The sequence below is a fragment of the Colobus angolensis genome, unplaced genomic scaffold (genome assembly GCF_000951035.1).
Source record: "Colobus angolensis palliatus isolate OR3802 unplaced genomic scaffold, Cang.pa_1.0 Scaffold244, whole genome shotgun sequence".
NCBI lineage: Eukaryota > Metazoa > Chordata > Mammalia > Primates > Cercopithecidae > Colobus > Colobus angolensis.
In genome coordinates, this window is record NW_012115644.1 from 1,927,922 (window position 1) to 1,945,275 (window position 17,354).

At 42.4% G+C, this 17,354-nt stretch overlaps 1 protein-coding gene across 2 annotated transcripts in view; it reads right to left on the reverse strand.

Annotated features, from left to right (window-relative positions):
• PAPSS1 (3'-phosphoadenosine 5'-phosphosulfate synthase 1) overlaps positions 1–15,943 on the reverse strand; it is a 108,969-nt gene extending 93,026 nt beyond the window's left edge. Inside the window, exon 1 of one of the 2 annotated variants that reach the window (XM_011945720.1) lies at positions 15,641–15,943. In XM_011945720.1, the coding sequence (XP_011801110.1) occupies positions 15,641–15,700 (60 nt within the window). In that variant the 5' untranslated portion in view covers positions 15,701–15,943. Of the gene's footprint in view, positions 1–15; positions 27–15,640 lie in introns of those variants that run through there. The other variant, XM_011945721.1, reaches the window with a different exon arrangement.
• Between the last annotated feature and the right edge of the window lie 1,411 nt (positions 15,944–17,354).

A 17,354-nucleotide genomic window follows, 5' to 3' on the forward strand; every position in this document is an offset into this window, starting at 1 on the left:
ACATATGTAACAAACCTGCACGTTATGCACATGTACCCTAGAACTTAAAGTATAATAAAAAAAAAAAAGAAAAAATAAATAAATAAATAACTTTTCTGCATCTATTGAGATGATCATAGGTTTGTCGCTCTACATTCTGTGAGTGTGGTGCATCACCTTTATTAATTTGCATACGTTAGCCAGGCACGGTGGCTCACACCACTAATCCCAGCACTTTGGAGGCTGAGGCAGGTGGATCACCTGAGGTCAGGAGTTTGAGACCAGCCAGGTCAATGTAGAGAAACCCCGTCTCTACTAAAAATACAAAAATTAGCCGGGCATGGTGGCATGTGCCTGGAGTCCCACCTACTCAGAAGGCTGAGGCAGGAGAATTGCTTGAACCCAGGAGGTGGAGGTTGCAGCGAGCCAAGATCATGCCATTGTACTCTAGCCTGGGTGACAATAGCAAAACTCCATCTCAAAAAAAAAAATTGCCTATGTTGAACCATCCTTGCATCCCTGAAATAAATCCCACCTGATAACAAGGAATGATCCTTTAATGTGCTATATAATTCAGTTTGCTATGTGTTCAGGATTTCCGCATCTATGTTCATCAGGGACATTGGCATGTGATTTTCTTTTCTTCTGGTGTCCTTTTGTGGCTTTGATATCAGGGTAATGTTGGCCTCATAAAATAAATTTGGAAGTATTTCCTCTTCAATTTTTTGGAAGAGTTTAAGAAAAAATGGTGATATGGTTTGGCTATGTGTCCCCACACAAATCTCATCTCGAACTGTAATCTCCATGTGTGGAGGGAGCAACATTGTAGGTGGTGACTGGATCATGGGGGCGCTTTCTCCCATGCTGCTCTCATGATAGTGAGTTCTCACAAGATTTAATGGTTCAAAAGTGTGGCACTTCCGCCCTTGTTCTCTCTCTCCTGCCACCATGTAAGATGTGCCCTGCTTCCTCTTCACCTTCTGCTATGATTGTAAGTTTCTGGGGCCTCCCCAGCCATGCAGAACTGTGAGTCAATTAAACCTCTTTTCTTTATAATTTACCCAGTCTCAGGGAGTTCTTTATAGCAGTGTGAAAACAGACTAATACAGACTGGCATTAATCCTTCTTTAAATGTTTGATAGAACTCAACAGTGAAGACATCCCTTAACAAATTATTGTCACTATTGTTAATAGTCTTTTAATGTTCATACTAGAGATATAAATTATTGACACATGACAATTACAGTATTAATTCCTAACTTGACTGTGGATTTACTTTTAACAGTGAGTTTTATACTTTCTTGTTACTAATTAGCATCCTTTTATTTCAGCTTGGAGAACTCCCTTTAATGTCTCTTTTGAGACATGTCTGGTAGTGATGAACTCCCTTAGCTTTGTCTGGGCAAGTCTTTATGTTTCTCTTTGTGAATTACGGCACAGTTGAATATGGTATTCTTGGTTGACAGGGTTTTTTTCCTTCAACACTTTGAACATGTCATCCCACTCTCTCCTGGACTATAAAGTTTCTGCTGAAAAGTCTGCGGCTAGCATTTTTGGAACTCCCTTATATGTGATTTGCTTCTTTTCTCTAGCTGCTTTCAGAATCTTCTTTTATTTTTGACAGTTTAACTATATGTCCTGATGTAGTCTTGTTTGGATTGAATCTGATTAGAACTTTTGATCTTCCTGTACTTATTTATACCTTTCCCCAGATTTGAAAGTTTTCTGTTGTTATTTATTTAAATAAGCTTTGTAACCCTTTGTCTTTCTCTTCTCCTTGGACTCCTATGCCTCGACTTTTTGTACTTTTGATGCTGTCCTAGAAATCCTGTAAGCTTTCTCCATTACTTTTCATTCTTCTTTTTCCTCCTCTAACTATGTAAGAAATCTGTCTTTCAAGTACAGATTACTTTGCTTGATCAGTTCTTCTATGGATGCTCTCTATTGCATTTTTCATTTTATTCATTACATTTTTCAGCTTTATAATTTTTTATTTTTTAAATAATTTCAATCTGTTAAATTTCTCATGTTGCTCATTTACTGTTTTCCAGAGTACACTGAATTATTTCTATTTTATTGAGGTTTGCTGAGCTTCCTTACACAATTATTTTTTAATTCTTTTTCAGGCAATTCATGTATCTCCATTTCTTTTGAGTCAGCCACTGAAAGGTCAGTGATACTTTTGGTAGTATTAGGTCTCCTTGTTTTTTCACATTTCTTGTTGTCTTATACCAATATCTGTACAATGAAGAGGTAGGAACTTATTCCAGTCTTTGTAGGCTGGCTTCATCTGGGAAGCACTTTACCAGTCAACCTGTCCAGAGAATTCGGGGAGGCCATCTGGCATGGTGCACAGGCAGGCTTGCTGCTGGAGTCCTCTGGGAGGCTGGCCTGGTATCTGGGTCAGCAGGTAGGCAGGGCTCAGCTGGTGCTGGAGTAGATGTGGAGGCCTAGGTCTACAGGGGTTGGGCTGAAGCCTACCTAGAATCATAGGACCTGCTCTGGAGCCATGGAGGCTGGCCTAGATGCTCGGCATGTGGGTGCTGGCCTGGAACCTGGGTCCACAGAAATGGTCCTACAACCTGGGTCCATGGAGCCTGGTCCAGTGCTGAGATGTATTGGGATGGTACTGAAACCCTGGGTCTCTCAAGTATAGGGTTGCAGTAGCCAGCCTGGAGGGTGGGGCCACAGGGAATGGCCCTGTATTGGGCAGACCTGACACCCAGGGCTGTGTGGGCCAACCTGGCTCTCAGCTGGTCTGAAACCTAGAGAAGGCCTGAAGCTGGGACAGCTTGGAGCCTGTATCCACAGGTGCCTGCCTGTGGGAGCCAGCCTGGTACTAAAGGGAGCTCTGAGCCCAGGGACACTGGGGCCAGCCTGGCCCTAAGACAAGTCTAAAACTTGAGTCAATTGGGTCTGGCCTGGTGGTAGGGGTCGGAGGAGCTGGAACCTGGGACTGCAGAATCCTGCTTAGTATCAGCATAGGCTTGGAGGCTCAATCCACGGGTACCAGCCTAGAGTCTGGGGTGGTAGGGACCTGCCTGGCACTGGGTTTCACTGGGGTGGGCCTGGTGTTGGGTTCCGAGACAAAATCTTATGCTCACTGCCCTCTCCCTCCCCTAAGCAAAGGGTGTCTTTCTCCACATTGTGCTGCCTCAGGTGGCAGGCTGGGGGCAGTGATATAGATCACGTAAAACTGTTCTTTCTACTCTCTTCAATGTGTTTTTCCTGATTTCTCTGCTACATGCAGGTGCTGTCACCTCTTACCTGGCTTCCTTAGCTTTTATTAAGGTATTTTTGTACAAGAATAGTTGTTCAATTAATGTGTATGTGGGAAGACAAGCACTGGGAAGTCCCATTCTGTCATTTTGCTGACCTCCACCAAGACACAGATTTGATTTTTAAGGAATTAAATTTCTATCCAAATCTTCAACTTCCATGAGATTAAGGATCTCTTTTCCTATCTTCCCCTTCACAATCCTGTACAGTAGAAATGCCATCTCCCACACATCTGAATCTTATCGTTACCAGTGCCTAAAAAATCCTCTGGGACAAAAGGGATAATTTGACAATTCTCTTAATAGGTATGCCACAAAAGCTGCACCCCTTTCCATCTACTCACCTCATTAACAATAATTACTTATACAATTATTAATACTTTATTTCCAATAAAATACTTTTACATATTTAATAATCGCTTACAAAAAACTGTAATATGAGTCTCTAGATTCATTTATTTTCAATAAACTGATGAAGCAAATACAAGTTACCAGTTCCACACTTCCAAGAACTTAAAAAAAAGGCTTCAGAAGTAGACATTTGTATATCTTGAGAAGCAGTAGCACCTCTTTACTTTTAGCTCCCATCAATACTGGCTAAGGAGGAAAAGGGAGCTAAGGTCTCTGCTAAAAGGGAATTGAGGAAGGTGCTATACACATTTTGCTGCCTATACTGGTAGAACCTGTTTGATTTAGTCGTTTTGTTTGAGGATTTTTCCAAGTTACTTTGCTCTTTAGACAAGAAGAAGCATATATCTAATCAATTTTAATTGATTTTGGTCCTGTGAAGTATCTTCTGCTTTTCTTATCAAATCAAGCTAGAATGCATAAAAATTATCTGTCAAGCTATAAACTGCTGAGAATATGGTTGTGAAAAAATACAGACAGGATAAGTAGAGACCGTCTGTTTTAACCTCTAAAAAGAATGCTCCCTCAGTTTCTTGCCTCCTACATTTAAAAAGATTCTGGCAGCAAACATAGTACTCTGGATATAAGGAGTTTTTTTTTTGTTTATGTATGTTTGATATTGTTTAATCAAGTTAAAGCTAAAGCTTCCTCTTTACATATTTTAAGTTCAGCCCAAAAGTTTCTCCATATGTAGTAAACCGTAACCTAGTTGGAGACATAAACAGACTGTAGCCACACTTGTGCCAATCACTGAGTTTTGGCCAATCAAATGTGGTCAACTGTTCAAAGCATGTTCAAGTAAGCCAAAGGCTGAGCTATAACCAATTCAGTTGTTTCTGGACCTCACTTCCATTTTCTGTACACTACTTTCCTTCTTCGGTACATAAATCTTTCACCACGCAGCTGCACGGACTCAGGAGGCTGCCCAATTCACAAATCGTTCTTTGCTCAAACTCTTTTAAATTTAATTTGGCTAAAGCTTTTAACGGTATTTTTCATATTAAAAAATAAACTTAAAAAAATTGCCACATTGTCCTACCTCCCAGTTTTTCAGAGTAAATCAAACAGCACTTTTATAAAACTACTGGAATTGAAACAGCCTTTGCAAAAATTGTAAGTGAGAAAATTGTAACAGTGAAAAAGACCTGATCTAACCAACCCCCATCTTGCCTTGAACCTCCAAACTGCCTTTAGGTATTGCTGGGTTTGGGCCAAGCTAACTTTGGGAGAAATTTAGTTTTTAATTTAAATGATAATAGTACTTCCCCAAAAGTAAACCATCTTTTAAAGCTAATAAAAGACCACCAGGTTAGGAGATGAGAGGAGCCTGAATTCTCCTAAGGTGTAAACATAAATGATTACCAGTCACTGCTCCAGAAGTCACAAGATTTTCAACTTCCCCAGTTACTCCTGCAGATAACATCACTATTGTAGAATCTAAGATTGGCCTTTTGAGATGTCTTTTCAGGTTTTCGCATTTCTGACTACCAATGGCTCCACCTGGACCCACCAACCACCTGTGTGCTCCCACCCAGAAGCGGACTTAACACACTAGGGCTATTTTCCACACCCCTATGATTACATCCCCAATGAATTAGCTGCACCCATTCCCTTGCCAACCAAACTATCCTTAAAAAACCCTGGCCTCCAAATTTTAAGGGAGGCTGATTTGTTCAATAATAAAAGTCTTCTGTTTAGCTGGCTCTGCATGAATTAAACTCTTTCTCTACCGAAATTACCCTGTCTTGATAAATTTGCCTGTAGGCAGCAGGCAAAAGGAACACATTGGGTGGTTACAGAATTGCAAAGTGGTAGACTTATGCCTGAATTTTTAGACACCGCACGGCACTTAAACATGTGATCTTCTACTTCCCCTTTCCTTCCTTCTGCACCCACTTCAGCCAAATCCTTTCAATAATTCTGAGGAAACATGACATTAATGACTCATTAAGGGTTGAGAGTGACTGAGTTCCTTTCACCTCTAAATTTTTATTCTTGGCTCTCTGAGTTGGAATTTTTTTTTAAAAGTACATTTCTATACTGAGTCTTCTGTGCCCTAGTTTCCACACACAAGAGAAACCAAGCTTATTGCTTAATAGTCTGGGTGCTTTGTAGAAATATACATACACACACACGTATATATACACACACATATATATATATACACACACACATAAGTATGTGTGTGTGTGTGTGTGTGTGTGTATATATATATATATATAAAATCTGGCTCAGTGTAAGTATGTGTACCTAGGAAGTCCCTGTAACATTTACTGCCCATATCATTCTTTTGTTATTTATGTACCATTAATACATTTAGGTGTCTTCTTATGCCTATATATTTTTACTTCCTCAGGAAAGTAGGTCAAGGACTATGAGTGTCCTGCTTGGGGTCAGGTTCCAGGTCATGCTGAGGTCCAAAGGGAGAAAGTGGATGAGCAGATAGCTGAAAGAACACTCAGGGGCATAGGGAGGTGGAAGGTAGTTTTATTCAGCAGCTCTCTCATCAGCAGCCCACTCACATTAGCTCTCTCACACTGTTTGCCTTGTCACGACTGCTTAGTCCAGCAGCTCCCACACATAGCTACGCGGCCGGCTCTCCCTTCAGGGTCAGCATCTTAAATCTCTCTCTCTCTCTCTGGGTGTGAGCAAGCCGAGCTGTCTCCTGGCTCACTTCTATCCAGCTGCAAAGATGGACAGCTCCAGCTCTCTCTCTCTGTCCTTCTCTGGGGGCAAGTGCACACATACAATGTCAGTAGGGCAATTATACCTTTTACAGACAATAGTGGCTTAGAGCCAAATGATGAGTCTTCTTATGTCACGGCTACATGACCGTGATAACAAGTGGAGTTATACACCTGTGATGTAAACTCGCTGAGTCATTCTGGATGTTCACCTTGGCCTATCCTTGACCAAAGCACAGCCATGTTCTTTACAGTGAGTTACAATTATCCATATTTTCCACAATGCCCAACTTCCTTTGTTCCTAGTTAGTACTCATAAACATTAGATACAAGACATTTAAAGTATGGTTTGTTTTCTCTGTGTGTCTTGCAAATGAAATGATGACTGATACTTGGAAATCTTAAATCTAGCAGAAATGGAACAATTCCTTCCAAGACCATTTAATACTTTCTACATTTAGAACTAAATGACTAACAATCCTGTCACTAGGCTAACATTGCATGGCCTCTGATATTTGTAGTATGCATTTTCTGTACATACTATAAACTTCTGTCCTCGTCAACCACAAAAGTGGCCCTTTTTGACCCATTCTAATTTCCACATGGCCATTTTGTTATTTTACCCACTTGCCTATAAGGAAAATCAACTTCTCTATGATGCTATTTAGAGAATTTCAGATTTTGTGAATTTTTCATGATTTTATAAAGAATTGTGCATTTTTAAGTGAAATTTATAAAGACACAAAGCATATACCAAATACTAAGCATAATTCTGGACTTCAACGTCTTTCATCCATCCTACCATCCACCCTAAACTAACTGCTAAACAGTGTATTACTCCAATGAGAAATGCCTGAAATGGCAACAGGTACATTTCTTTTATGTCCCAAGACACAATATGGATAAAACTGAAGAGATGGTAACAATATGGATAAGAGACTGTAGAATACAATGAAAAGAAATCTTTAGTTCACAGAGTTCTTGATAATTAAAACCTTTAGTTCACAGAATTAACTGATAAATGAAATTAATCTTGTAAATATTAATAAGTCAATGATAAAAAGCAAGTGAAGATCCTACAACCCTGGAGGATGTTGAGAAAACAACTTGAAAAGGCTACTCTTAAAACTTTGCTACTACAAAATATGTTGTATAGCAACACTGGCATGGCCTGGCTGCTTGTTAGGAAGCAAATCTCAGGCCCTACTACAGACCTCCTGAATCAGGACTAAGTTACTAGCATGTTTATCTCATCACTACCATCTGTCATACATACACTCTGCATACACATTACGGCTCCCCAACTATTCTGTTAAAGATTAAAGAACTTTTAAATATGTAATAGGTTTTTATATCTGTACCTTTAATGGAAAGGCCCTCCATTCCATTACCTTCAGCTGGGAATTTTGGCCCTAAGACACTCCTAGAAGTCAGAATGGGCCTGGGACTATCTGTTCATTCATTATTTATTGTTTGATCCTTTCTAGACACTCAGGACACAATAAAAACAAAAACAAAAACATTTCATAAAAGGAACTAGTTACACATAGGTAAATAAAGAAATCACTAATCTGTAACAGACCCTGTCTCCTACCACAAACACAGTGAGGCATTCACCACACATACAAGGGAGGTTCAGAAACTCGGGAGCCAAAATACACTAATGTCCACCTCAAAGGTTGAAATTAACTATTAAAACCACATAAAAGTATCCACAAAAACTTATACACAAATGTTCATAGCATTTATTCATGAAAGCCAAAAAGTAGGAACAACCTAAATGTCCACCAACTGATGAATAAAGAAGATGTGGCCGGGCATGGTGGCTCACGCCTGTAATCCCAGCACTTTGGGAGGCGGAAGCAGGTGGATCATGAGGTCAGGAGATGGAGACCATCCTGGCCAACATTGTGAAACCCCGTCTCTACTCAAAATGTAAAAATTAGCCGGGCATGGTGGCATGTGCCTTTAATCCCAGCTACTCGGAAGGCTGAGGCAGGAGAATAGCTTGAACCAGGGATGAGAAGGCTGCAGTGAGCCGAGATTGTGCCACTGCACTCCAGCCAGACGACAGAGCGAGACTCCATCTCGGGGGAGAAAAAAAAAAAGATGTGTCATTATCCATATAACGGGATTTTCTTCAACCATATATTGAATGAACTATTTAAAAAAAAAAAGGAGTCTTGCTCTGTTGCCCAGGATGGAGTGCAGTGGCGTGATCTTATCTCAGTGCAACCTTTGCCTCCTAGTTCAAGTGATTCTCCTGCCTCAGCCTCCCGAGTAGCTGGGATTACAGGCGCATGCCACCACACATGGCTAATTTTTTTTTGTATTTTTAGTAGAAACGAGGTTTCACCATCTTGACCAGGCTAGTTGATACATGTTGTAACACGGATGAAGCTTGAAAACATTATCCTAGGTGACAAAAGCCAGACACAAAAGGCCATAGATTATATAATTTCATTTCTAGGAAAGCCCACAACAGCATAATCCATAGAGACAGAAAGTACATTATTGGTTGTCAGGGGCTAGGAGAAAATGTAGAGCCTGGGGAATGACTACTAATGGGTATAAGGTTTCTTTTTGGGGATATGTAAATATTCTAAAATTAGATTCTGGTGATGACTGTACAACTCTGGTTATACTAAAAACCACTGAATTGTACACTTAAAAATATGAAAGACAGGTCGGGCACAGTGACTCACGCCTGTAATCCCAGCACTTTCGGAGGCTGAGGCAGGCAGATCATGAGGTCAAGAGATCAAGACCATCCTGACCAACATGGTAAAATCTCGTCTCTACTAAAAATACAAAAACTAGCTTGGCATGGTGGTACACACCTGTAGTCCCAGCTACTCGGGAGGCTGAGACAGCAGAATCACTTGAACCAGTGAGGTGGAGGTTACAGTGAGCCAAGGTCGCACCACTGCACTCTAGTCTGGCAACAGAGCAAGACTCTGTCTCAAACAAAAAGAAAAAAAGAAAAAAAAATATGAAAGACAAAAGCAGAGGGAAGGTCTGAAAGCATCAATGTAACTAGAGAGAACAACAAGAGAAAACAGCCCGCTCAATGGCTGCATTCATCCAAAGACAGACACTGAATTTCTCTACACAATGTCTGGTATTTCTACCATCATGATTCAGTTAAAATTTAACTGTGTCTTTAGGAAAAGATATGTCACAGGAACGATTATCACTGGCAAGATTTCTCTCCTTGATCAAACTAGGCAGGCTCCTTCTGAACCCTTTTTCAACTGGGCCCTATCCTTGGGCATGTCTTCAAGAGTCGAATTTCAGCAGAATTCCCCCATCCTCGATAGCTGACCGAACTCATCAAGCTGCACCATCCCCTAGATGATGCCTGATCACCTTGGCCTGCCTGCCTTCAGCAAGAACCCTGTTAAATTGTTTTACTCAGAATACTCCCTAATTCTTAATGTTTCCTCTCTTAGTAATTTTTCATCCACTGACCCCCACACCACTCCCTCACCATAAATTCCCACTTTTCCTCATTGTATTTGGAACTGAGCCCAATCTCTCTCCCCTACAGCAAAACTCCATTGCAGACGTCTCTATAGCCACTGCAATAGTCTCCCTGAGAACATTCTCTTTACCATCACTTAAATAAATACCAAAAAGAAAAGTCATTCCCTTCATTTGAACTAATTACTTAATCTGATTTCAAAACAATTCAGGATTGGGGTTTTCCTGTCTTGTTATTGGTATGCTATGAGTAACCGATCCACCTCAGAGTAAGAAATGGCAACTTCTAGGCTGATGGGGAAAAAAAGGCCACATCAATTGGATTCTTTAATTGGATTTTACATTTGCATTTCAGATTTAAGAATTTTTTTAGACATTTAGGTTTTTTAAGAAATCTTTTCCAATAGATGTTAGAAGAATTATCCCCTCCATACACAAGTAGAATAACCAAAAATGTCTCCAGAACTGCCAAATGCCCCCTAGGGCTGGTAAAATCTCACATGATTGAGAACCACTAAAGCAGAGAACTACTCCTCAAAATTCAGTGTAACACACCCAGGCTGGGAAGTATATTGACATTTCAAATCTGAAGAAGCAACTACGCTAAGGGGAGGCTAATACTGCTGGACACGCTACCAGAAGCCAGGGTGCAAAACTGCCCAAAACTAACATTTCAAAGTAGCCACTGACTCTAGAAATTACCTGTTCTTGGGAACAGAGTAAAAATACCCACATACATAAACACACAGATAAGTAGGAAAAAAAAAACTGGCAGCCATCACAAAGCTTCATCTAGATCTGTACTGTCCAACAGAGCTTCCTGAGATGATGAAAATGTTCTATACTGTGCTGTCCAATTCCTGTGGCCACTAACCACATATGCAGCTCTTGAAATGTGGTTACTGCAACTAACAAACGGAATTTTTTACTTACTTAATGTTCATTAAATTTCAATTGCCACAAGTGGATCGTGAACTGGACAACACAGATCTAGACCTTACTATCATTCGTCTTATTGCTGTTGTTGGTAGAAGTTTAAGTTTCCCTTTTCATCAGGCAATTTTTTTAATATCATCTTGCCAGGGTAGAAAGATCAATTCTCTGTTACACCTGGGGGTGGGGGAAATAAAAGACCAGTGCCTGCCCCTGACCACACCCAGGCAAATCCTCTGAAGGACAAGTATATTGGCCTCTTGTTTGGCTGTGTGTTCCACTTCTGTGTCCTTATTTCATTTTTGTATCATCTGAGTGTTCAGCTAAATCCAGAAGGGGCTGCTGGCCTTCTATGAAAAAGATCCACATATAAGGAGACAAGCTGTTTGGGAAAGATAGAATTGGTAGAAGAGGGAATTATTTCATTCATTTATTTGGTTTAATTAACTCTCTCTCAGGTAGAACGTAATATTCATAAAACAGGACCCTTCTCTGTCTTTTTACCACTGCATCCTCAGGACCTGGAACAAAGGCACAAAGTAAATGTTAAACATTTGATGAACTAATAAATAATAAGAACAAGAATAGTACTCCAGTGCCAGGAACCACAGTTTTATAAATATATTAACTTCTTTAAACCTCACTAGAATCCCATATAGTATGCACCATTAGCCTCACTGTGAAGTATGTTTTATTATCTCATTACAGACGAGGATACTGAGAGATGGAGAGATTAAATAATGTTCCCAAGATCACCCAGATGGTAAGTGACAAAACTGTACTCTGAATCCTCCCATATATGGAGTTTATTCCCTTAAGCTTTTTTAAGATACTAATGAATTATCTAAGGATTTCAATATCAGAGCTACCGAGCTACTTCGCATCCTGCCCCTAATCCCCAATTTTGTTATATCAGGAAAAGCTCGGTATAGATACAAAACATCTATAACGAAATATGATTACAAGATACGTATTAGTAGAGAGAATGCAACACAATGCAGAAGAGGACAAACAATTCAGCCCATGAACCAGTGAACACATGTATCTATAAGGGCCACACATTTCACACAGTTAAGGTAAAATGGTCCAAGGCTCTGAACATTTCAGCCCCTGATAAAGGGTAACAGGCATCCCAGGGAGAAGGAAAGGCTTGTATAAAACCATGAGGATATATGATATGGATGGAAAGTTGGGCTGGAGCTATGGAAATTTAGGGAGTTGTAAGAGGGGAATGGAAAAGCAAACCAGAGAGAGACTGTATATGCTTCTTAATGTCATGCCCGGTTTCAAACACTTCTTTTAGCACCCTACTTCACTGTAAGGCAGATCCAACAAGGGACTCAGCCCAGTATGATTCTACAAAATGGGTAAATGATACCTGGGCCTGAAATGAGTGTCCCAAATTTCCCTCAGTCCAACTAACACATCCCCAAGGGCAGATGAAAACTGGACCCATTGGAGAAAGATTCAATTGGATAGAAAACGATATTCATTATATCTGATGCTTTATCAGACTGAAGTAAGAGGCAGCTCTAAGAGTAAGTCAATTTCTTGGTTTTTCTTCACTATTCCCACAGGTATACGGACAACTTTAACTTTCTGTAATTCTAACCGTTTCCCAGAGCTGAAAGACTACATTTTCCCATCTCTTTGCCTATTGTCTCCCACGAGTACACTTCCTTTACCTAATCCTTAACAGGAGCTATTACCCAAAGCTTAATATTTGGTCTCACATTTATTTTCCTAATACTCTTTAACTCAAATTTAACCATGAAACCTTTACTTCCAACCTCAGCACAACTCAATTTCTATAACTATGTTATCCACATGTCCCTACTATTTGAAATGTGGATAGTATGAAGGGAAATGTGTACTAACTGTAAAAAAAAAAAAATTCCATATTTTTATAACTTTTTATTAATTACGATAGTGTTGAACTTATACTAACATTGAAAAATATACTGAAATGATAGTATTTGGGATATAGTAGGTTAAACATATTACTGAAATTTATGTCACCTGTTACTTTATACTTTTTAATGTGGTATCTAGTAAATGTTGAATTATATACATGGCTCATATTTCCTCTAAAACTATCTCTACTAAGGCTGTCCCTCAAATGCAACAGGTTTAAAATGGGTCCACCACTAACAAGCTCCATGACCTCTCTGTGCCTCAGTTTTGTTATCTATAAAATGGAAATACTAATTGTAATAGAGGATGATAATAGTAAGAGCTAAGTGTAATTGTCACAATATCTCTGTGAGGCTATCATTTTCATTTTATAGATGAGCAGACAGAGGCACAGAGAAATTAAGTGACCAGCCAAAAGTTACATAGTTAATAAATAGTGGAGTCCAGATGTCAGCCCAGGCAGTCAGCTCCAAGGTCTGGCTTTTAACCACTGTCTCTCATGATATTTACCCTCAGAAATGTAACAAAAACTCAGTGGATTAATATAGGTAAAACATTTCAAACTGTTCCTGGCACACACTAAACTCTCCTTTGTGTTTAACTAATATCACCCTTACCCCCGTGCCCAACCTACTTCCCAATTTCCACATAGGTAACAACCTTTCTCCCCACTTCCCAGACCAAAACTTCAGGTTCATCTTTTAACATTTCTCCCTTTTTCATCCCCTATATCTAGTCGGTCCTCTCTACTCTTCCTTAAATGTTTTTAATGCAGCTACTCCTTTAGTCCCACTGCCACCTTACCCCAGCCCTTCAGCCCCTCACACTGGATGAATTAACAAGAACATAAATAGTGCTCATGTGCCAGGTAGGCTTCAAATCTATTAATTCATTTAAACCTTACTATAACCTTGTCTGGTCTCCAGGGCTTCCCCATCTGGGTCCTACCGGGTCTACATTTCTTCAGCAGAACATTCTTCCTGGATTACCAATTTTATCCTGTGATAGGAATTTTAAAGGTGTATGGGTTCTTCACACTTGTGCCTATTAAGCTGATTTAAGTATGAGAGAGGGAGAGACGATGGGTGTTCCATGAGGGAGAGAAAAAAATCATAAAGATCAGAAAATTTAAAATTCTAGCCCCATCAAAAATCTCCCATAGAATCAAGTCTTCTCTGCAGACAAACATAAGAGCATCACGTAGCCCCAGCCTCCCTATTCAACCTTACCTCCACTTCCCAACAAAAACTCTCCAGAGCAGTCAAACAAGTTTCATCAATGTTCCTGGAGTAAAAAAACAGTAATTTTTATTCCCAACACTTCTCCACGAAGTGCCCCTCTGACTCAGAACGCCCAGGCGAAACTAATCTCTCCTCTAAATTGCAATAAAACTTCTGTCTTATGCCACTCACTGTGTACCACAAAGACATATTCACCAGTTGGCAAATGTCACAACCCCAACACAGACCATGAACTACCAGAAGGCAAGCAGTTTAAGTCCCACATTTTTCACCACCATGTCTAGCACAAGTCTCTACATAGAATACGCACCATGTGGCAAATGTTAATAAATGAGTAAACAAATGGACAATGTAACAAATTATCTGTAAATACCCCAAGTTAGCCAACCTTATTTCCCTAACCATGAAATACCTTAAGGTAACAGGAGCCAAACTGAGTCTCAGTTTCAAGGCAGTGGTTTCACTGCGCTTTCAAATTCATGATCTGTCTTCTTTGTTCATCAAAACAATCCCGTGAAGTACATACTATTATACCCTTAAGTCAACTGAGGTTCGAATAAGCAATGACTTTCTTCAAGATCACACAGTCAGTAAATGGCAAAGCTGGGAAGAGAGACCAGGCCAGGAGTCCAGTGCTCTTTCCACGGTTCTAATTCATCTTTTAAATCTCCTTCCCCTCCTTACCATCTATAGAGTTAAATAAAAGGAGAGAGGAATCAGCAGACAATTCTTGATAACAATAACAGATGTGGTAAATTAATGACTTCCAAAGAACATTTGCCTGAAATTGCTTTTTTTTTTCTTTGATTCATCAAAGGCAAGTAACGTTTTCGGAGACACTGCATTTAAACCTCATTATTCCATTGGACTGTGAAATAACATTTCCATCTAAACCTAAAACCAGTTCCTTTCCAGACTCCAAAGATAGGCCCTCCCCTGCTCCACACTTACAAAGGAAGATAAGGCTGTTGCTCATCACAGAGAAATTAAGGAAGTAAGCAACGTTATGAGGACACAGCACTTTACAAAGTCAACTGGCAGTCGTTACTAAAAGTTATAAAGGACTGGTCCCACACCTGACTGTCACCAGGAATGGAGTCTTTAAAACTCCTACTTGTTAAACATTCCGATTTAACACAGAGACACAAAGAACCTCAGTTCAGGGCAGTCTCAAGCCATGAATGACCACACTGTTGGGTACTCTCCCTTCACACTGAAACTCAGAAATGGAAAGACATGGAGATGGACCCAAACCTGGGCCAACCACACTGGCAAAGCCAAGAAAAACCAAGAACACGTCGAAGGCGCCCGCCTCCCCCTCCTCTGCAGATCTTCACGCCACTCCAAGGGATGCAGGAAGCTCCAGTTTCTGCAGCCGCAGGTTTCAGCGCCCTGAGGTTTCAGCAGCCGCCAGCTCACGTGTGAAGGATTTTCCTGGGGCGTCTTCCTGAGCGCAGGCGCTGGGGAGGGGAGGCGTTCTTCCCAAGAACGGTGGCCCGGACAGCACGCTGCGCCAAGCCAGGGCGAGACCCCCACCCTGCGCCGGGCCCCTCTGCCTCACAACCACTCACGGCCCCAGTCGGGAGGCGCCGCGGTCCCGGAACCCACCTCCGCGCTCCTGGAAGGATGCGGAGGAGGCGAGAGAGAGGCGGCGGCTCCGGAATGAGCTGCTCCCACAGCCTCTCCGCTCCTTGCCGTCTCGCCCTCCTCCCCCACTTACCCAGTTCTGCGCGTTATTGCTCAGCTTGACTTTCTTGCACAGGCTCCCGGGGATCTCCATGACTGCGGAGCGCGCTGGGCAGCCGGGGTTCTCTGCGCCGGGAGGGTAGCAGGAGGAGGCAGGCCAGCGAGCGGGGCGGGGCTGGAGGGCGAGGCCTCCACGCGTCGAGGCGGGCGCGCGCTGACGTGAGCACGCGCCCGTGCTCGTGGCCTGGGTTGCGCGGCGCACGCGGCGCGCCTCCGAAATGGGTCCGGGGCAGAGGTCTGCGGGGAAGGGTGAAGCGCCGGGATAGAACCGGAGGTAGAAGCTGGGGGCGGAGCTTCAGCGCTCGCGCCGGCGCGAGCGCGCACGGCGCTCCTCCTTCCAGATCCCGATGAAAGGGCGGGGCCTGGGATGCAGTCGTGGACCGTCACGCACCTCTGCGGCTCCGAGCCTATATTTGAGCTAGCGCAGAGCGCTAAGAGCGAGTACCAGCAGCCAGGAGAGCGGCAAGCGGAGTGCGCGGCTCGCCACGCGCGGCAGTCTCTCAGCAGAGGCTGGTTTGGAGGATGCTGACGCGGGCTCCTGCCCCTTTGGCTACCCCTCCACAGGCTGGCTGACGGCCTCCTGTCCGCCCCTTCTGTGCCCCTGGCCTGGCCAGATGTTTTAAATGTTTTACAGCTTTGCAAAGGGAAGAATTGATTTACTGAACAGCTCATTCTCCACATTTTAATGCTTCACTTTAAAATTCTACTCAAGACACGTTTTTGTTTGTTTGTTTGAAACGGAGTCTTGCACTGTCGCCCAGGCTGGAGGGCAGTGGTAGATCTCGGCTCACTGCAACCTCTACCTCCCGGGTTCAAGCGATTCTCCTGTCTCAGCCTCCCAAGTAGCTGGGACTACAGGCGTGCGCCACCACGCCCGGCTAGTTTTTGTATTTTTAGTAGAGATGGTGTTTCACCATGTTGGCCAGGCTGGTCTCGAATTCCTTACCTCGTGATACGCCCGCCTCAGCTTCCCAAAGTGCTGGGATTACAGGCGTGAGTCACCGCGCCTGGCCTCAAGATACAGTTTTTAAAAAGATGTAAAAGCCCGATTTCTTGACATCAATAATTAATATCTCAACCGGATTAGTGATTACTTATAAGGTACCTCCCTCTCCAGTTGGAGACCTCCCTTCGCATCAGATTTCTGTGTAGTGCTTCTTACCTACCTACGCCGGAAAGGGGCTTCTGTATTATTAGTAGCTACTCAGAAAATCCCTAGAGGGCTGAAATCCAGGACCGGGGAGGCCGCAGGTAACCCCGAATAGAACGACCGCCTACGGAGGGCATTTTCAAATTCACCTAATTATTCCAGGACTAGTTCGTAGGAGGATGGGCTGGGGGCATGAGAGAGTTTCCTCCAGAAGTTGTCTTCCCTCCACCCCCATAACTCTTGAGTTCTCTTTTCCGCAGCTTGCCCGGGTACCAAGAGAGTTGCTTGCAGCTCTGCCCCTCTGTGACACAGCCGCTCTCCGCCCCCGCCCATCACCAAGATCTGAGGCTGCTGCTGCTGCCTGTTAGTGACTAGCAAATCAACCACCATCACCAAGACCTAAGGCTACTGCCTGTTAGTGACTAGCAAATCAGCCCCCCATCTATTTACCCCACTGCTACTGTCTTAAATTAGCCCCCCCCCGCCCCATATCCAACCTGAGTTATGACGAAGCCCGTTCACTGGACATCCTCCCACC